At 35.4% G+C, this 22,767-nt stretch overlaps 2 protein-coding genes across 2 annotated transcripts in view; one reads left to right on the forward strand and one right to left on the reverse strand.

Moving 5' to 3' along the window:
• Window positions 1-22,767, forward strand: part of LOC105717162 (UPF0764 protein C16orf89-like) — a 145,986-nt gene that overhangs the window by 75,828 nt on the left and 47,391 nt on the right. The window lies entirely within an intron of this gene.
• On the reverse strand, window positions 1,938-22,332 carry MYCT1 (MYC target 1). The gene is made up of 2 exons (XM_012452188.2): window positions 22,124-22,332; window positions 1,938-4,789 (listed from the first exon to the last, which is right to left on the reverse strand). Exons 1-2 carry the CDS (start codon window positions 22,317-22,319, stop codon window positions 4,275-4,277), a joined length of 711 nt encoding a protein of 236 aa, XP_012307611.1. The 5' UTR covers window positions 22,320-22,332; the 3' UTR covers window positions 1,938-4,274.

The following is a 22,767-nucleotide window of genomic DNA, read 5'->3' on the forward strand; positions in this document are numbered from 1 at the left end:
AGCTACAGTGTGTAAGGCCCTGGACAAATGCTTCTTGTATGTCCCTATCCTGTATTTGAAAAATTGGTTAAAAATGTTTTACAGGCCGGGCGCGGTGGCTCAAGCCTGTAATCCCAGCACTTTGGGAGGCCGAGGCGGGTGGATCACGAGGTCAAGAGATCGAGACCATCCTGGTCAACATGGTGAAACCCCGTCTCTACTAACACAAAAAATTAGCTGGGCATGGTGGCGCGTGCCTGTAATCCCAGCTACTCAGGAGGCTGAGGCAGGAGAATTGCCTGAACCCAGGAGGCGGAGGTTGCGGTGAGCCGAGATCGCGCCATTGCACTCCAGCCTGGGTAACGAGCGAAACTCCGTCTCAAAAAAAAAAAAAAAAAAAAAAATGTTTTACAAAATTCATGGGCATATATGAGGTATAGTGATCTTTCCATAAATATTTTAAGTGAATTGAGAAGTCCTTAGGTAGTTATCATCCAGAGAGCACACATGAAGATTCTTCATTCTGAGTGAAAGTCACCCCAGAGCAGCACATAAGTACCATTCTAACTGTACAGTATCCTGTGATTCCATGAAAAAAATACATTCCCATCAGCAACAGTGACCTGATGGCCAGACTGTCCTCCAGAAACTTGGGTTCAACCATGGAGACCCCATGGATAAAAGACCTGGAGCTCCTGAGGCATCTGGTTGACCTGTCATGTTAGATAGAGGGTCAAAGATCACCTGCTGAAAGGGAAAGAAAAAAAAAAGACTAGCATCCACACAGGTTTTGGTCTAGGCTCATGTGCCCTGTCCAGATGGCATTGTCAATCCTGGCCAGTTCTACACACTGAACTGTGATTTAGAAAACTTAAAAGAAGGTATTCTAAAGTGTGGGGCCCCACAAGATATGGGGCTCTGATCATGGGTCCCACTTGCCTGGGTGAGGGTAGAACTATCCCGGTGTCTAGATCGTTCTATTTCTCATCACCCATTCTTTGAACTGGTATAAGGGTGCAATTTATTTCAAGTTTTAATGTCATAAAAAGATATGAGTAATTTTAAGTAATGGAAGTTTTTTTTTTTTGTTTTTTGTTTTTTTTTGAGACCGAGTCTTGCTATGTTGCCCAGGCTGAGTGATGGTGTGATCTCGGCTCACTGCAACCTATGCCTCCCAAGTTCAAGAGATTCTCTTTAATTTTTCTCTTTGGTGAATTGCTTGTTTTGGTCCATTACTAATTTATCTAGGTACAACTGAGTATTTTCCGTTTCTGTTTATGTGTGCTAATCCTAACTTCAAGATATTGGCCATTATTGCCATATTTATATGAATTAACTTCTTTCTTATTTTTTATTTTTGCTTGTTTTTAGACTTTGGATAAATTTATCTTTCATGAACAGAATTTTAGAATTTTTTAAATAATCAAAACTGTTAATATTTTCTTTTGTAATTTATTTCATTCCTTTGACCCTTAAATGTGCCCCTTTTCTATTTCATAGATTTGCTAAACATTTATTTCAAACTTCCTCTATTTTTTAGATAGCTGTTATTTAAAATGTTTATTCTCTAAATAAGTGATTATGTAATTATATATTTAGATAGTGAGATGAGAATCTAAGTTCATGTTTTAAATAAATAATTTTCTAATTCTTCCATCTGCATTAATTTAAAAAACTTATAAAATTCATTTGTGATGTTACCCTTTCTCCATTACACATTTTTATATGAAAAAGAATTTGTGCCTCAGTCCATTCATTTACAAATAGTCCGGATTAGGTTTAAATATCAAAGTAAAAAGGAGACTTTCTTATTCAATAAATTTTAATAAGCTCAAATTCTATAGTATAATTTTTCATCTAACATGTTCTCCTGATTTTATCTGAATTTTATAATTTCCTGACTCCTTGCTTTTTTGAACAGTGCTTGCATTATTTCATAAATGAACTTTGAATAAAAATTGACATCAATTTATTTTTATTTTATAATCCACAAAACATTTCAAATTAAAGAAATACAATGTTAAAGTCTCCAGTTTTTGCTTTAATTTCACATTTCATACACTGCACAATATTTAGGAAGTAGTCATTTTGACTGTTTTATATCTGGGATAGGGGTGCAGCAACAATTCTGCCAGATGGTTAAATGCCCCAGAGAATTTCTGCTCTTCTCTTTCTAATATGGGAGATATAAAGCAGTTTTTACTCCCAACATATATTCTCGATAAAAATTATAACTTTGTTGACTTTTCATGGTAGGTATTAAGGATGACATGCAAGTGGGAAAAAAAAAAAAAAGGCCTTGTTACCAAGTTAATTTTCTCTTGAAATCTTACTTGGCTGCTAAATTTCTTTGTTGAAAACCAACTTACAACAAATTTGTTATCCTGTTAGCTTTTTTCCCTTTATCTTTTCTTTCTTCCATCTTCTCCTTTTCCCCTCTTTTGCTCCATCTTTCTTTCTGGCATGTTTAATTAGAGAACGTCTTCTATAACCATTATTAAGAATAATTGTCCTTGAGGAATGATGGATAATATAAATGAAATGAAAATAATAAAGAAAATGCCACATGGAATCTCTTAGTCTTGAACCATGTTCAGACACTATTAGCTCTGACCACTGCAATAGGAAATGAAAAAGAGAGTACTTTTTCACTGAAAATTTCAACATTCAAAGAAACAAAGAAATGACCATATAAACTACATATTCATAATACTGGAAATGAACCACAGGCTTTTTGAGTAATACTCCAGTGAACTCATGTCCTTAAATGAAAAGGGCAGCCACAGACATCTGCCCACTGGAGCTCTCTTGTGCCCACATTTAGGGATGCATCCTCCCTTACAAGGGCAGCCACCTGTGGAAATGGCTTCTTAAATAACTGTCTGCATCAAAGACCATATGGTATGGCTTAATCACTGTACAAAGACTCTGCAGAGAAGTTGGAATTGAAATCCATAGAGAAGCAAATGAGAGATGATGCTTGATGACTAAGAGTCAATCCAGGAAAGAGAATTCTTCATGGGTGTAACGTCTATTTCAATAACAAACACTCCCACAGTGACTCATATCTATTTGTCTGTGAAGTTACAAAAGAAGATCCCCAGAGAAAGTGCTTTCCAAGTTGCTAGATGTAAGTTTAAGAAAGAAAACTTTTCCCTTAAGAAAAATGTAAGTTTGGTTTTAAACTTGAGGCTTATTTTTAGGTTAAATGAGTTGGATTTTTTTCCTGTTGCTTTTCTAATAACATAATGACAACAATGAAGAAAAGATAAATCATCATGTTAGTAAATCCAAGAATTTTGCCTCAAGGAAGTAGATAACTATTCTTGGGAAAAGTACATAAAGAGTTTGTCCAGAAAATATAGTGGCAAAAATGAAACATCGAGTGACACCAAAAGAGTTCAGTTTCCTGTGCTTGAGTCCCATACTTCTCATAATGAGTAAAATCAAGGAACTTAGAATGTCCTCTGTCCTGTCATTTTGTGCCCACATATTCCACTAAAAATCCAAGATTGGCCAGGCATGGTGGCTCATGCCTGTAATTCCAGCACTTTGGGATTTGGGAGGCCAAGGTGGGAGGATCACTTGAGCTCAGGAGTTAGAGACCAGTGTAGGCAACATAGTGAGGCTTCATCTCTAGTAAAATTCAAAAACATTTAGCCGGGTAAGGTAGTGCACCCCTGTAGTCCCAGCTACTTGGGGCACTGAGATGGGAGGATTACTTGAGCCTGGGAGATAGAGGCTGCACTGAGTTCTGATCATGTCACTGGACTCCAGCCTGGGTGACAGACCAAGACCCTGTCTCAAAAAAAAAAAAAAAAATCCAAGATTGAAAAACGTCAGTATGATTCACTTGCCATTCTAAAGAAAGTAAAATCCAAATTCCTTAGATTTTTTTTAAAGCGACACAGTGATTTTTCTCTCTTTATAGTCACATTGGAAGTGAATGAGGATTGTAATCCACAAATATTTAAAGGTTTAATTTTAAAGTATATGTAATGCAGCTTAGCTGATTCTTATATTAGAATCACTATTTTTAATAAGCCTCGCATTGAATACAAAATGCATAAATATAAAACTCTTGGGGGAAAATATTACATTTTTTTGAAACAAAAGGGAAAATGTGTTCAAAGAAAATGTGTTTTACATTGTAAGGTCCAACTTGCACAACCATGTTTCAACTTGGAACTCATTAGTTATTTGGGCCATGCCCTCAAAATTCTGTTTATCCTATTTATGATTTCCTTTCAATAAAAGACAAGAAAAGAAAGCAACAACAACCAAAAGCACCCCACTCAGGAATCTGGGAATGCCTTGATGATAGACTCATAGGCAGGTGGAGGCGGGGTTGAAAGCCCCACTCGAAGACTGTTACTGGACCAGTGGAAATCAGGACGGCTCAGACTGTGGGAAGTGCTGATGGTGGGAGAGATACTGGAAGAAGCAAGAGTCACCAGGTGACTCTCAGTTTCCACAGGAAGTGGTGGACATTGCAGAAAGGGATGGAAAGTAGAAGCTCTGAAACTTGATTTTCTTGGAAAGGAATTTGCTTGTTCCAGGGAAGCTTGTCGCTGGAAAGTGAGACTGGCCAGGCTGAGGTTGCTTCGACGTTCACAGCCACTGTGGCGGTAAAATCCAGTTCTGTTGAGGCCGTGGGTGTAAGAAGACCTAGATCGCCTGCTTGAACTCCACTGTGAGATAGGAGCACTGGCTCTTCTTCTTCGAGACAGAAAAATGAACACAGCCCAAATAAATCCTCCAAGTACCAGCCCAATTGCCATGGATACGGTGAAGGACATGATAAGGTCCTCTGAAACAAAGAAAACAAATTGCTAAATCAATTTTTAATTAGGTTTTGAACTAAAAACAAGGGACAGCGTATATACTGTAATTCATAGACTCCATGATTAATTTAAATATACTTTGAATTAGGAAAATAGAAGACAGTATTAGGTGGATATGAACAAATGAAAGCTGATAATGCTTCCATTTATTCAAGCCAAAAGATTCAATATAACACTTTCAGCTGTGGCATTCCAGGTCACTTAAGCTGTTTTATCACCTTTCAGAAATAAGAGAGAAAAATAGTCTCACTTGATGTCATTAAATTACGGTGTTTAGTTCATACATTTTTATAGAGTTGCAAATGTAGCCCACAGTGGATTTCCTTTTGAGTGACAGTAGTAACTAATGTGCCAGAATTTTGTCATCACTTTAACTTTGCCTTTTCCTCTGTCTGCTTTCATCAATCACATTGATTTCTTCCACCTGCAGTCTTCATGATGCCTCACTTCCTTTGCTCTTTCTGAGATAGGAAGTGCTGGGGTAGAACCATCTGGCCAGCTGACTGATTTATGCCATATTTCCTGAACTCCCAGACAGTCACCTATATCTCTGACTCTTTGATGACTTGACCTGTGAAGACTACTGGGATCTTTCTTATTTCCCAGATTCCAGCTCATACTTCTATTATGCCCTTGTGATGATGAAATTCCTGTCACCTGGACCTCCATAGAGTCTCTGCTATACACCAGTATTCTCCTGTAATTCACGGAACTTGTAATTTGTTCTGATTTCCCTTTCTGGGGACAAAAATGGCTTTTCCTAATGGAAATACTACCTTATGCTTCTTGTAAACTAAAAACATATTCTTGAGTGAAACTGGATAACTGAGTCTCCCCCCGCCACACTGCTTTGCATAGAAAAACTGGATATTAGAAGACTCCTCCAGCCTCATGGTCCCCCGACATTCCCCACCATGATCTAACCCATTGTCCCCCACATTTCCCCTCCATGATCTAACCCACTAGTCATGTTGTTTTCTCAGTGTCTGAAAGCCTGTCATTCTGTCTAAAACTCTGTGCTTTTCCACATATATTTTTTTCCTTATATCTGAATTCAATTTTCTAATCTTCTGTCTGGAAACCTCATTCTTCAAGATCTACTTCAAGTATCGCATCTTCAGTAAAGACTCCTACATTTCCTAGACAAAAATGAGTAAGTAGAAAGGTAGGCTACCTTATCTAATTGCTTATCTAGGTATTCTGTATTCAGAGAGCCATAGCCTAGAGATTAGCTGATGGGTGTTGTGAGACTGGGGAAGAGGAGAAGAAAATAGCCACAAATGTTTTGCTGTTCCTCCCATCAAGAGATAAGAGTCTGTTTCCCCACCCCTTGAATCTGGACAGGCTTCATGACTTGCTTTCATGAGTAAGATGCAATGGAATTGAAACTATACAAGTTCAAGGCAAAGCTACAAGAGGCTCAGCTTCCACCCTTCCTGCTCTTGGGAGCCCTGCCACTGCCAGCATATAAGTAAGGCCAGACTAGCCTGCCAGATGACGAGAGACACATAGCCCAGGAACCCCTATAGCCCTAGCCAAGAGCCTGCTAACCTGGACATATAAATGGCACCATCCTAGATAATGCACATGCTAGTCAACTCACCGAATGATTGTGGCACATGAGCAAAGACCAACAGAAAACCCCACTAAGCTGATTTCATCCCAAATTGCCAATCCACAGAATTATGAGCTAAGATAATTATTATTATTTTAAGCTACTATGTTTGAAGGTGGATTGTTACATGCCAAAGGCTCCCTGATGCAGGGTTCCAGACTCAGCTCTATTCCTAATATGTTGTGTGATTTTTAGGGAATTTGTTTGGACCCACTGATTTCATTATATATATATATATATATATATATATATATATATATATATATATATATAAATTATACACACACACACACACACACACACACACGAGGGAGTTAGATTTTATGATTGCCAAGTTTCTTTTTAGCATATTGTTTTAATCTATGATAATATATACATTACCTAGAACATGGAAATAACAAAACAAACTAATGTTAATAACTACAAAGAAATAATCACTGTTGCCTAATTTTAGTATATATCTCAGTGTCTTTCCACCATATATTGTCATATTTATCTCCTGTGGAAAAGCTGTGTTTATTGTGTTCTACTTTCACAATTCTCTGTACAATTAGTTATATCAAAATTCTCTAAAATTTGGTTTTAGGCCAAGGACCCAGGCACCTTTTTTAGTGTACTATATCACTTACTCCTCAAACACCCCAATAAAGGAAATGCTAGCGTTATTCCCATTTAATAGTTGTGGCTACTAAGAGGTAGGTAACAAGCCTATAGTCTCACAGCTGGTGAAGGTCAAGTAAGGATTAAAGACCAAAGCATCTTAATAGCTAAATTGCTTTTTTGTTTCTTAAGTGTAAGGCAAGAAAATATTAAAATGAAATAAAAATGAAATCTAAAATGAAAATGAGCAACATAAAGTGCATAAAAATTGTGTTGATTCAACACCAGAGTGTCTTGTAGCCTGTTATGAACAGAAATATTTGAGAGAATGGTGGTTAAATAATATTGTGTGTTCTATATATATATTTTCATGAATCAATAGCCTTTCATGGAGACTTTTACGTATCAACAAGTTCAACTATGAACTCATAGAAATGGAGTTTCAGCTAAAACAAGCTCTTAAAAATGTATTGGACACAAATTCCTCCTTTTATAGATATTGAAACAGAAGCTAAGGTTTATGTAGTAGAATTGACACTTGATTTATTTTAATAATTGATTAACAAGTATCACTGGTTAGGGAACTATTGGTTACACTCATGTATGATATAAATGAGAAGACAAATACTCAAATTTACAAACTATGCATATTTGCTATTGTGTGTAAATGTACCTAACCACTACAAGAGTCTGACTGACAATTCTAAATTTCTCAGTATACAAGCAGGCATAATAGATAGAATTTAAAAAGAGATATTTCCACAATTGTTGCACTAATTTACACTCCCACCAACAGTGTAAAAGTGTTCCTATTTCTCCACATCCTCTCCAGTATCTGTTGTCTCCAGATTTTTTAATGATTGCCATTCAAACTGGTGTGAGATGGTATCTCAATGTGGTTTTGATTTGCATTTCTCTAATGACCAGTGATGATGAGCATATTTTCATACGTTTGTTGGCTGCATAAATGTCTTCTTCTGAAAAGTGCCTGTTCATATCCTTTGCCCATTTTTTGATGGGGTTGTTTTATTCTTGTAAATTTGTTTTTGTTCTTTGTAGATTCTGTGTATTTGCCCTTTGTCAGATGGGTAGATTACAAAATTTTTTTCCCATTCTGTTGGTTGCCAGTTCACTCTAATGATTTTTTCTTTTGCTGTGCAGAAGCTCTTAAGTTTAATTAGATCCCATTTGTCTATTTTGGCTTTTGTTGCCATTTCTTTTGGTGTTTTAGTCATGAAGTCCTTGCCTACGCCTATGTCCTGAATGGTATTGCCCAGGTTTTCTTCTAGGGTTTTTATGGTGTTAGGTCTTATGTTTAAATCTTCAATCCATCTGGAGTTAATTTTTGTATGAGGTGTAAGGAAGGGGTCCAGTTTCAGCTTTCTGCACATGGCTAGCCAGTTTTCCCAATACCATTTATTAAACAGCATATCCTTTCCCCATTGCTTGTTTTTGTCAGGCTTGTGAAAGAACAGATGGTTGTGGATATGTGGAGTTACTTCCAAGGGCTCTGTTTTGGAAGACAGTGCGGCTATTCCTCAAGGATCTAGAAATAGAAATACCATTTGACCCAGCAATCCCATTATTGGGTATATACCCAAAGGATTATAAATTGTTCTATTATAAAGACACATGCACACATATGTTCATTGCAGCACTGTTTACAATAGTAAAGACTTGGAACTGACCCAAATGCCCATCAAGGATAGATTGGATAGAGAAAATGTGGCACATATACACTATGGAATACTATGCAGCCACAAGAAAGTATGAGTTAATGTCCTTTGCAGGGACATGGATGAATCTGGAAACCATGATTCTCAGCAAACTGACACAAGAACAGAAAACCAAACGCTGCATGTTTTCACTCATAAGTGGGTGTTGAACAACGAGAACATATGGACACAGGGAGGGGAACGTCACACATTGGGGTCTGTTGGGGGGTGGGGGGCTAGGGGAGGGATAGCAGGGGGTGGGGAGACTGGGGAGGGATAACATTAGGAGAAATACCTAATGTAGGTGATGCAGGAATGGAGGCAGCAAACCACCATGGCATGTGTATACCTATGTAACAATCCTGCAAGATCTGCACATGTACCCCAAACTTAAAGTATGATAGCAATAATAATAATAATAATAATAATAAAGCCAACTAACAGCCCTTGGAACTGCTCTGCCTATGGAGTAGCCATTCTTTTATTACTTTACTTTTTAAATAAACTTGCTTTCACTTTAAAAAAAAAAGAAAGAAAGAGAGATTTCCTTGATTTCAGCAAAATGAAGTTAAACCCAGAATCTGAAAGGAGAACATATATTCATTTACCTAATGAAAGCTTTAAAGATTCAAAGAGTCCTTATACTTGGTCTCTGTGTATGCCCTTTGAGTCTCTCATCTGACAAATCAGATATTCCCAATATAAATGTTATTTATGGTGAAATAACAGCACATTTTAGATTCAAGAAAAAAATAGAAACTATTTAAATACATAATCAATGAAGAATAATTTCTTGACTATTAAAGTGACTGAGGCCAGGTGCAGTGTCTCACGCCTGTAATCCCAGCAGTTTGGCAGGAGGTGAGAAGATCACTTGAGCCCAGACCAGCCTGGGCAATGTAGTGGGACCTGTCTCTACAAAAAGTAAAAATAAATTAATTAAATAAAATACAGTAATTGAGTATATTAGCAAAGACGACAACAATACAACAATACATGAAGTGAGAAATATATTTATATTTCAGATGACTGTTTTATTTCCAAAATATATTATTGTTCTGATGTAAGAAAACTAGGATAATATCCAAACTCTAATGGACAAGTTATTATAGAATATATTAGACCATCACAATCTTCTTAAATGACAAGTTTCAGTTTGGGGAATAAAAAGATTATTTTTGTGGCACTAAAACTAGAACAGTATTTCCATGACAGCAATTTGACAGCAAACCTATTTAAAATGATTAAAAAGCACATTATCTGTGGTTTGGTAATACTTCGATCTGATACTGTAAACCTATTACCTATGCCCAAAATTTGGGGAAATGACTTAAAATGTCATCAAATATTGGGTTATATAAATATCCAAAAAGGATTAAATAATGTATTTAAAATGTACATGAGAATCATAAGAATAATATATACACACAATAATAGGCTATTTAAAATTTGAATGAATATAAAATAGGATAAGATGAAGGTGCAACAGAAATTATAAACATTACAGAAAAATTGCTTTTGATATGGATTTGTTTAATTTTTGCTCAGTTGACTACCCATATCATGAAAATGACTTTTTAATCCATAAAGTCAGTAAAATACATACTTTAGAAATTGTATTAGTCTGTCTTCACACTGCTGATAAAGACATACCTGAGACTGGGCAATTTACAAAAGAAAGTAGTTTAATTGAACTTACATTTCCACATGGCTGAGGAGGCCTCACAATCATGGTGGAAGGCAAGCAGGAGCAAGCCACATCTTACATGGATGGCAGCAGGAAAAGCGAGCTTGTGCAAGAAAACTCCCCCTTATCATAACCATCAGATCTCATGAAACTTACTATCACGAGAACAGCATGGGAAATTCTTGCCCCCATGATTCAATTACCTCCCACTGGGTGCCTCCCACAACATGTGGGAATTCAAAATGAGATTTGGGTGGGGACACAGCCAAACTATATCAGAAATCATTGCATGAATTCTTATACATTGTAGAATATGAAAACAGCTACAAATAATACTGCTGACAGAAGAATTTCTAAGACTTCCTGAGATATATGGTAAAATGCTTAGCTTCTTAAGCTCCCTTAAGTCCAAACACAAAGGCAAATGTAGAAATGCAGAAAGGCAATGAGAAAGAGATGTTGAGTCAAACAGCGGGGGTGGTTTTTCATACACATTTTTTTTCATTTACTTACAGTCAATAATTTTTCTGACCCACCCACACTGTAGAACTTAAAAACTATGTGATGAAAGCAGCACCTACTAGTCATACACTTTAAATTTTCATATATGTAATTCCATTCTGGCAGGCTTTTGACAATGTAATTTGAGAATCTTTTTTAAAACCTAGTGTAGAAGAAAATGTAACTGAAAAAAAAAGACACTGGCACAGATATTGCTTTTTAAAAAACAATATGCCTTCTTAGTTCTCAACAATCTTAGGAGAAGAAAAATGAGCCATATTTCTTCTTATAATTGAAATATAACACAACTAATAAGACCAAATGATTACTTTTTTAAATGTAGCTCTCCTTTTGAAAGCAGAAAGAAAAAATTCTAACATTGGTAAGGCATGCCATATAAATTAAATATATGTTATCCCAATTTGTAATATGTATCTACAAAACTAGCAAGTAGATGGCCCATAACAAGCCCTTAATGAACAGTCTCTTACTGCTAATAGTTGTGTAATTTACTCAAGTAATTTAAACTTTATTGGCCTAATATTAACAGCCACATTCATGTCTTCCAATTTAAGACTGTAATATTGAGTATGATTTTCAGTAAATATAATCAATACCTCAAATTCCATCCACTGGTATTAAAATTTAGTAGAGGTCACCATCTAGTGGCTTTGAGTCGAATCATTCCAACTCTGAAAGTGATTTGATCAGTGACAGCAGAATGGGACATTGTTTAAAACATTTAAAACCCTTTGCAGTTGTAAGAATCGTTAAGTTTAACATTCACCAGAGCAGGCCATGAAGTCGTCGGTATCTTAGAGTGTATGAGAATGGTTCAGGCAACACAAAGAATTTTGACAACAAGGAATTTTAGGGAGAATAATATTTAGGGCATAGAAATTTGATTAATTATAATAATTTAAGCAGCCAAGGAGTATTTTCCATTATATCTCATCTGCCAGAACATCTTATTGGGTCTGTTTTCACAAACAAAAAAAAATCCAGAATTCAACTTCTTCTCACTACCCACTCTGTGACTTCACTGATCCAAGAGATCACGTTTTCACAGATGTTGATCTGTGACCTGGACTATGGCAGTCATCTTCTTACTGGTCCTCCTGGTTCTGTCCTTGCCGCATCCCTCACCCCTGAACAATGTACCCAATGCAGTAGTCAGAGAGAACATTTTAAAATGTAAGTCAAATCGGATCACTCTTCTGCTCTAAATCATCCACTTCTCCCAGAGTGAAAACTCCTAAGAATGTATTGAAAGTTCCTACTTGATAGGCTCCCAGTTATCTGAGCCGATTTCCTCTACTCTTCCTCTGGGTCACTCAGCTCTGCCTGCATTTCCCTCCTTGCCATTCTTTAAGTACATCAGATGGACTCCAACTTAGGGCCCATTACTGGTTGTCATGTATTCCTAACATTCTCCCCTCAGCTATCTGTATAGTTAATTTCATGTCTTTTGCTTATATGTAACTTTCTCATTGAGGCCTTCCATGGCTGCTGTACCTAAAATGACATCCAGTCCCACCTCTGAAGCCTAACTGGAACTCTTGATTTTCTTTTTTCTTTCCTGGTTAATGGAAACTAAACTCATTAACTTATATTCTTTAAAAAATGTGAATGAGTTGCATAAGTATTACGAGCTGAAAATGCAATTGTGTTTGAAACATAGGAGGATAACATATATCTGGAATGCTTAAAAAAGCTTCATGGAAAAAATAAATTTTAGATGCCTTTTGTGAATGGTAGTGGTCAAATAAGCAAAAGGCTTGGAGACGTGAAAGTAGTTTTGATCAAAAGCATAAAGCACAAGCCAAATTCTGAATATAATTCATCAAAAGTATTGTTAGAGGAGAGGGTAAATTCAAAAGGATCAAGGTAGCACACTCCTTTCTGTATATGATAGACTAACATGTATCAAACCACTGAGAGCAAGCGTACAGTACAGAATAAAATATTCTCTTAAATTTGTTTGAAGCCGTCAGAAACTTATCAAAACTGTTAAATCAAAGGAGCAAATTCCAGGAGAAGAGAAAATCTCTTATCACAATCTCTAAAGAGAAACAAAAATAACTGAGTAGAATGCTGTGCAATATCAGTAAGTTTAGAAAATGTAAGCTGGTGTTCAGGGGCTGCCAAGGAAGTTGGACCCTAGGAAACATCCCACACTCTGGAATTAGGCCCCCTAGGACCTACTCCCTAAGATTAACGGTAAACAGGAAAAAAAACAGACCTCACAAAGATAAAAATATAGGTCAATCCCACGTTGGACTGAGGTGATCTACCCCTAACTAAATGCCAGAAGGAAAGTTTTATATATACATATATAAAATAGAACATTATATATTTAAATAAATTTATGTATCTAATAATGTTATATATATGTGTGTGTGTGTGTTATAAATAATAAATTACAAGTCATCCTACAAGGCAAGACCAAGTAAATGAAAACTAAAAGAACAAATAGATAATGGAAAAATATCTGTAAGTTATGAAGATATTAGAATTATGAGACAAAAATATTAAATTAACTGTTGATTAATATGTTTAAAGAAAATGTCAATTGATGCAATCATTGTGGAAAGTAGTATGAAGGTTCCTCAGAAATTAAAAATAGAACTGCCATAGAATTCTGGAATCCCTCCAGGTATACATTAAAAGGAAATTAGATCAGAATCTCTAGGAGATATCTGCACTTCCATGTTCATTGCAGCATTGCCACAATAGCCGAAATACATAATCAGCCTAAGTGTCCATCACCACATGAAGAGATAAAAACAATATGACATATATATGCACATACACACACATACACACACACACACAAATATATATATGGTTTCTATAATGGAATGTTATATTTCAGATACTCTTAGACTTATGAAGTTATATTCAGATAAACCCATCCTACATTGAAAATACCATAAGCCAAAAATGCATTTAATACCCCTAACTTACCATACTCCATAGCTTAGCTTAGCCTGCCTTAAACATGCACAGGACACTTACATTAGCCTAAAATTAGGTAAAATCATCTAATGAAATCCAGCTTTATAATAATAAAAGAAGGTAAAATTTTATAATCATAATAAAAATAATAAACAATGATCAAAATTCAAAGTACAGTTTCTACTGAATGTGTATCACTTTCATATAATCATAAAGTCAAAAAAATTGGAAGTTGAGCTATCATAAGTCAGGGACCATCTGTATATAATAAGGGAATATTATTATTCAGCATTAAAAAAAATCCTGTCATTTACAGCAACATAGATGAACTTGGAGGACTTTATGCTAAGTGAAATAAACTAGGCACAGAAGGACAAATATAGCCAGGCTCCAACTTAACCATGGTTGGATTTGGGATTTTTTGGCTACCATGGTGCAAAAGCCATATGCATTCAGTAGAAACTGTACTTCAAGTAACCATATGACCATTTTGTTTTTCACTTTCAGTATAGTGTTCAATAAACTATATGAGCTATTCAACATTTTATAATAAAACAGGCTTGGTGTTAGATGATTTTGCCCGACTGTAGGCTAATGTAAGTGTTCTGAGCACATTTAAGGTAGTCTAAGCTAAGCTATGATGTTCAGTAGTTTGTCTCTAGTAAATACATTTTCAGCCTGATATTTTCAACTTACAATGAGTTTATCTGGATATAACCCCATCGTAAGTGGACGAGCATCTGTACTGCATGATTGCACTTACTTATGGAATGTAAAAACGTTGAAGTTATAAAAGCAGAGAAGAGAATGATAATTGCCAGTGATTCTGGGGTGGGGGAAAGGGAGATGCTGAGCAAAAAAAATGTAAAGTTTCAGAGGTACAGGGGCAGTAAGTTCTGGAGCCCTCTCATAGAGCATAGTTACTGTAGTTATGAAATTCTTTCTTTTTTTTTTTGAGACAGAGTTTCACATTTGAGATGGAGATTCTCCTGCCTCAGCCTCCCAAGTAGCTGGGATTACAGGCATGCACTATAAAACCCAGCTAATTTTATATTTTTAGTAGAGATGGAGTTTCTCCATGTTGGTCAGGCTGGTCTCAAACTCCCAACCTCAGGTGATCTGCCCACCTTGGCCTCCCAAAATGCTGGGATATAGGCATGAGCCACTGCACGCAGCCTCAAAATTATTTCTTATACTTGAAATTGGCTAAAAAAGTAGATCTTAGGTGTTCTTAACTACCTGAGGTGATGGTTGTATTAATGAGCTTGATTGTGGCAATCATTTTACAATATATATGTATATCAAAATATCATGTTGTACACCTTAAATATATTGTTTTTATTTGCCAATTATACCTCGATAAAGCCTGGGAGTGAGAAAATCCAAAAGGTCAAGAAAAGCCAAAGTAATCTTGAAAGATAAAACCAGTTAATAATGTATTGTATAGTTTCAAATAGCTAGAAGATATTTTGAATGTTCTTGCACAAAGAAATAATAAACATTTGCAGTGATGGATGTGCTGATTTCCCTGATTTGATCATTATACATTGTATACTTGTTTTGAAGATTCACTCTGTATCCCATAAATATGAACAATTATTAAGTGATAAATTGTTTAAAAATATAAGGCCAGGCGCTGTGGCTTGCACCTGTAACCTCAGCACTTTGGGAGGCCGATGTGGGCAGATCACAAGGTCAGGAGTTCGAGACCTATATGGCCCCTATGATGAAACCCCATCTCGACTAAAAATACAAAAATTAGCCGGTCATGGTGGCAGGAGCCTGTAGTTCCAGCTACTCAGGAGGCTGAGGCAAAAGAATTGTTTGAACCCAGAAGGCAGAGGTTGAAATGAGCCAAGATCACACTACTACACTCCAGCCTGGGCGACAGAGACTCTGTCTCAAAAAAATAAATAACTAAATAAAAAGAAGAACAAAGTTGGAATATTTATGTAACTTCAAGATTTACTATAAATATCAACAAATGAAACAGAATGGATATCCCAGAAATAGGCCTTCACTTACATGGTCATTTGATTTTCAACAAAGGTGCCAAAGGACTTGAATAGAGAAAGTCTTGGCTGGACGAAGTGGCTCAGGCCTGTAATCCCAGCACTTTGGGAGGACAAGGTGGGCAGATCACTTGAGCCCAGGAGTTTGAGACCAATCTGGGTGACATGGCAAAGCCTTGTCTCTACAAATACAAAAACAAAAAAATTAGCCTGGTGTGGTAGTGTATGCCTGTAGTCTCAGCTATGTGGGAGACTGAGGTAGTAGGATCATTTGAGCCCAGGAAGTAGAGGCTGCAGTGAGCTGTGATTGCACCACTGCACTCCATCCTGCATGACAGAGTGAGACCCTGTCTCAAAAATAAAATAAAATAAAAAATAGAAAATATTTTAAGAAATCATGCCAAAAAAGCTAGATATCAATATGACAACAATTCCTCAATTTCCACACTATATGCAAAAATTTAGTTTGACGTGGATAATTATGGATCCTAAATACGAAACCTAAAATTTTAAAGTATTAAAGGCTTCAGACTGGGAGGGGGGATTTGAAAACTTTTTGGGCTAGTGATTATGTATCTTGATTGGGCTTTGGGTTACTCAAGTGTGTGTGTCAAAATTCAACAATGTCCTGTTATGATTTGGACATTCCATTTTTATTTACCTTATACATTTCATTGTATGTAAATTTGACTTTAAAAGGAAAAGAGTTGTAAAAAATAATTGAATTCCTCTTAAGGATATTCATACTAAAGTAATTAGGGGGAACTCTATTGATGTCTTCAATTTACTTGAAAATATATTGACTAATAGAATGATAGAGAAAATTAATATTATAAAAACATTAAAGATATAATTCAGATGGTAAGGTATATGGGTGTTCACTGTAGAATTCTTCAAATGTTTATGAATGTTTGAACATTTTCTTAATAAAATATTGAAAAACTAATGAGAATGGCATAAACAACATTTAAGCAATATATTTTGAAATTTAATTCAAGTGGGCAAGGAAAACGCACAAATTTCTAACAGAATTGATAGAAAAGCTGAGTAGTTCACCATTGTTAAAGAAATGAAATGTGCTATTTAAAACCCTCCAATTGAAAATACTACATATAGTTACAATAGTGCATTTTCCAAGCACTTAAACAATAAACAATGCCATCTTAAACAAACCTTTCCAAGTAATAGAAAAGTAGGGAACATGTCCCAATTTGTTTTAGAAGGCTTGCATAACACTGATACCTGACAAGGCTACCAGAGAATGGACAATTATAGGCCACTTTCTCTCATGAATTTAGATGCAGACGTCTGAGGTCAGGGCTGTATTAAAAAGTACAGTTTTATGGGTTCCATCTCACACGTATTGAATCATAATCTCTGAGACTAGAGTCCAGTGAGAGATGAGTTTTAATAATTCTAAGTAATTCAGATGCAGTTTAAAGACAAGCGTGTGTAAATGTTTGTTTTTCAAACTTTCTAGGTAACTCAGCTAAGGGAAATAATGAATAGACTATTAATATGCAACACATATGTTTCTTTTTAAACTACAAATTGAAAAAAATGAATTTGAGAAATAGCATTTGTTTCCAAATTTCGGGAAGATATAGTGGAAATTCTTGGGACAGATACCCAGCCGATAAACCTGTTCCCCTCTCAACTTCTTTGGGAACTTCCTGTTCCCATCTGCTGGGATGGCCCCTAAGAGCCATATTTTTCTACAGGCCAAGGAATAGTATTTTCTGCTAGTAGCCAGGGATTCCTCCTTTTGACAGCACTTGATCCCCAACCAATCATTTGGGGATCAAGTGCTGCATCTCATCAATTACCTTAGAGATAATTAAGTCTGTAACCCTGCATCTCATCAATTACCTTAGAGATAATTAAGTCTGTTAGCAAGGATGCATAGAAAAAAGAAGTCAATGCTTCACATTTAAATTACTAAATACTTTTTTAAACACATAGAATAAATGATAGTTTGAAAACCAGCATTTTTACCGCAATAGCTGGGTATTTTGAAAGAGAAAAAGGTGCTTTGGTTTTTTTGTTTGGTTCAGTATCTAAATGCTAAGAGCCTAAAGGACTTAAGAACATAACTTTTTATCATAAACCATATTGGAAAGAATAAACCATGGCCTATGAGTCAATTTCCACACATCTAAAGAGGAGGAGTTTTGGAGAGACAAGGAGAAGAGATATATAGAATATAACCTGTAAGGGTTTTGGAGAAGGGAACCATCACCACTCTCCATTCCTCCCTGTAATGAGCTACAGATTGACTAGGAAATCCCAGAGAAACTGGTACTCATTTCCAGCTTCCCGGGGTAGATGGCAAGTCACTCTGAGAACCCCTGGGTGTCAGAAGGGCAGAAAAGGAAGCGAGGTGCAGAGTGGGGGACATGTTGTTACTGTATCCAGGCCAAGGACACCTGATGTAGCCCAACCTCCTAAGGCTCCTGCAGCTCTAGGGTTATGGAACAATATTGAAAATTGTTCTGTGCCATTGAGACAGATGGAAAAGTACCTGAATAAGGGCCAGTAGACCAGAGGGACTTACAGAAAGGAAAAGCCATGCTGTTAGCTAATATTACACAGATCATATGAGCTAGATTTTGTAGTAGGAGATTTCAGCAGTGAAAATCAGAGAAAGGCCGATGTCCCAAAAGCAGATGAGAAATACATGTCAGTAGATGTCAGCAGACGCCAGAACTTGATCAAGCACCAAAGGTCCCCTCTCTCCAATACACAAAATAGAATATAACCCCTCCACCCCTCCACACATCCTTTTCAACCTTAAAGTAAATTCCCAGAGGGAGGAATGTGGAGAGATTATAAACCACTAGATTGCAAGTGATCAGGTTAAATTAGATCAAAGGTTTATGCTGACATTCAAAATCTTGCAGAAATCTGCCTCCAACCTGCCTTTCCAACTATGTCCCTGAAATGACCACACACAGACTTTCTAGTCAAGCCATTCCTTTCTCCAAAAACATGCCTGGCTGTTTTTACTTCTGCAGGTTTCCTGGTAACATTTTTCCTGAGCTCCCCAAACCTCTTGAAGTTCTAATGCTTCTGATTGAACTAATAATGAATGGAATGAGAATGAGTTGAGGGAAAAAAACTGAATGACCAGAAGGTCCTTCTTAGAATTATCTCCCTGTCTGAAATTTATCTTTCTAGGAACATGTAGCACCTGATTTTTTTTTTTTTCTGAGAAAGATTTAGGGATTATTTTTGCCATATATTTGTTTAACTCATATTATCAGCCACTGCTTTTTTATCATATGTTATCTTTTATTATTCCACAACTATATAGGCTTGTATTTGCCTATGTCTAGATGCAAAATTGCCTCCAAGAGTGAAATCCTCTTGAGACAGATATTGTACTTTTGGTGAGAAATGAATTAAGTGAATAAATCCAAACTCCTGCAACCATAACTTTCCCTGACTTTTCACAATGCTAGCCATAAGGAAAAAAATGCAAAGTAAGACAGCAGAAACAACCAAAACTATGTTTTCTACAGCACTTTCAAGTACTAAGAGAATAACTGAGTTCAATATTTGTGTCCTATTGCCTTAGAGGAGAACAAATTTTCATGGACCATGTTTTCTGCAGCTTTTATGGGGAATGGAAGTGAATTAAAGACAGGAAAAATAGGAAGTGGAAGGTGGTAGCTGCATCTGTGCTGTCACTTTCTGGCCAACCCTGTTGCCAAACTTTGTGCTAATCACCTTAGACGTTTGCACACTTTTAGGAAGTTTTAGTGGGTGATAGCTATAAAAATGCAAGCTATTGTTTTTGGTAATAACCAGATATTATTATCCCATCATTTAGTGCTTATTAAAGTAAACCAGAAGAGTTACATTGGGAAAACAACTTTTTATGTACCTTAAAGTGTGCTACGTCTGAGCAATTTATATGGTTCAATGTACAAGTTTTCCTTTTCTAAGCTGTTTTTTCTTTATTTTCCAAATTCAATGTGCCAGGCAGATGACTGATTTGGGAGCAATAACAAGGCATTACACTGCACTGTACAAGATTATCAAAATAATATTTCTGGGGAGTCAGTGGTCAAAATAGACATCAATTTAGATACAAAAAAGCAATGGAAATTTTAAAAATTAACATTTATATTTCAGGAAATGTATACATTTTATATGTTTATATTTTATTCACATTTTATACTTCATATTTTTACCCCAGAAGCAACAATACAACTTTTATATATTCTTCTAAAATCATCAAACATTATATCTGCTCTCCGTATTTTCACTGGCTTTGTTAATGTGTATTAATGTAACACTCCCCTTTCTGGTTTTCATTATTTTCATCTATTTTTCATTACAGTCACATAACAAGAGAAAAGAAAACTAGTACTTGTCTTTGAAATAATAAGTTTTAATTCCCTCTTAAACACAGATTTCCATATTAAAAATATCTAAATTTTTAGAATCAATAAGTGGACTCCAACTAAACATTCTCTTATTAATATCAAGTTTATTTTAATGATTATCTTTATTTATAATAATATTTTAATTATTATTACCTTTTAGTCAGTGAATAATTATTTGTTTTTTTTAAATAAACCTGAAATTTAATTTTGAATGGTATGAAAAAAATAGATTGGCTTCTACATATTAATTTTTGCAAAAAAAGTTACTTTACTTTTGAATAATTCATGCAGATAACCTATTTTTATAATGATGAATTTGATTTAGACAGACTCTAGCTCTTTTTCAGTGTGTATTTAGCACTTATTTTCTCTATAAGTGAGGACAGCAAATAATGTTTTAACAAGCATATAATTAGACACCCACAATTCAAAGGCTTCTGTCTAGTGCTAGCCACCTAAAATAACCTGTTACCAAAGTCTTTCTTTACAATGTACTAGCATAATCTATTTTCTTCTTCTTAATTTTGTTACATAAATTTATTAGGATCCCACCAATATCCCTCCTTTCCAGGCTTCCAGCAAATGTAAAAGTTGGTGAAAAAAAAGGAGTTAATTGTTTTTTTTTTTCTTAGGCTATTATGATTTTTAATATCTTTAAAATCAATAAGTATTTGTCCCTACATTTTTCATCTAAGAAAGTATGTAGGTCAAAGGATTGGAGTTAATTCTTTTCATGCAAATTTCTGTGATGGTAGACATACAGATTGCTGGGAAAAGTCAGCCACTACTGCTCACTGTTTATGTGAAAGTTCCCGCAATCTCACCTTGAATCACAGCAGAGAATCTGAAATCGTTCACTGAGAGGATTAAAAACTTGTTCTGGGCATATAAACAGATCTGTTCATATATACTGTTTTCTTCTTTAAAGTGTTTTTTTCTGAATTTAATTTAAATTGCCTCCTTTAATATAAAAATTTCTCTGAACCCAAGAGTACATGTCAACTCCCCGTGTTAGCCCTTCTTCTTTGTACCTCTAGCCTGGAGCAGCTGACTTTTGCCCTCAGCACAGTCCCACTGTCAACAACAGGGAACACTGGATAATTAGCTGTGGCTGGACTCAGACAAAAACTGCTCCCCAAAATACTTCTGTACTGTTCCTTTCCCCATCCCAGTGATACACTTCCATTGAATGTTACATGTGATGTTATTTCCACTTAATCTTTTCTACTACAGTTTTCTCAAATTTCATATTATTCCATGTTTCATTTGTTATCACCTTCTAAAGTCATTCATTTATTTTATCTATGTTAGCATACTCTAAATTCATTCATTTTACCTATGTTATTGCACTTTAAATTCACTCATTTAAGCACAGATGTTATTAGGATTCATTTTGGAAATTAAAGAGTATAACAATCACAATATAAGTGACAATAACCTCTATGGAAAATCTTGGCTTCATAAAAGAAAATATGTAATCTATAACCTTAAAACAAATGAAAGTTAATTTTTCCAACACCATCTACAAGACATATTCTAAGCAGCAATTGCCTCCACCTTATGTTTCTTATTTTTATCCTCGTTATTTCTGAATTATATTTTATAACACCAGCCAAAATCTGTACTTAATACCCAGATTCTTCTCGAATATCTTCATAGCACATTATAAAGACATGTATATAAATATATTTCTGTTAATAAACTCATGAAAACTTTAAACACTTTACAGTAAACAAAATGACTCAGAGATTTTAATAAATCATCCAGTGCATTTCTTACATCTTAATTTTAAATTTACAACAGCAAAAGAAAATACCTTACCCCAAAAGTTTTCTGGCCATGGACTCCCTAAACTTGTTGTATTATTAGCCATAATATCCACAAGAAATAGAAGAAAGAGAAGAAAAAGAGAAAGAAAAACCAGTATGTCGAAAAAAGGCAGTTTGATTCTATGTCTTTGTAGTACAGCAAGGGAAAAATAATTTTTACACAACCCTTCATATACTTGTGTTCGCATAAAAGGAAATAAGTGTATCATGTTTCCTGCTTTTATACTCAAATTAGCAACTGTTTTTCTTATCTTGGAATTCCACATGGTTCCTGAGACACAAAACAATGTCCTTTTCATCATTTCCTCAGCTAAGTTTCTAAGTTCTCTCCTCTCAGTCACCTCCAAAACTGCTTTTGGGATAAAAGTTTTTTCCTTTTCCTTTCTTTTCTTTTCTTTTTTTTTTTTTTTTTTTTTTTTTGGTGTTTCCTCATCCCCTACTGACACAGAAAGAAAGACTTCAAACTCTCAGCTATAGTACCTTCTGTATACATTGAATTAAATATATACAGAATTGAGAAATAGACCATGTTCCAATGTTTGAAAATTAGATTTATATAGTAAACTGGGGGGAAGGACTATTCAAAATTCCATATTGTATTCAACTAATTTTACCAAATACCTTTTCTTTTTAAGT

The sequence above is a fragment of the Aotus nancymaae genome, unplaced genomic scaffold (genome assembly GCF_030222135.1).
Source record: "Aotus nancymaae isolate 86718 unplaced genomic scaffold, 86718_ANA_hifiasm-v0.15.2.pri h1tg000040l, whole genome shotgun sequence".
Lineage (NCBI taxonomy): Eukaryota > Metazoa > Chordata > Mammalia > Primates > Aotidae > Aotus > Aotus nancymaae.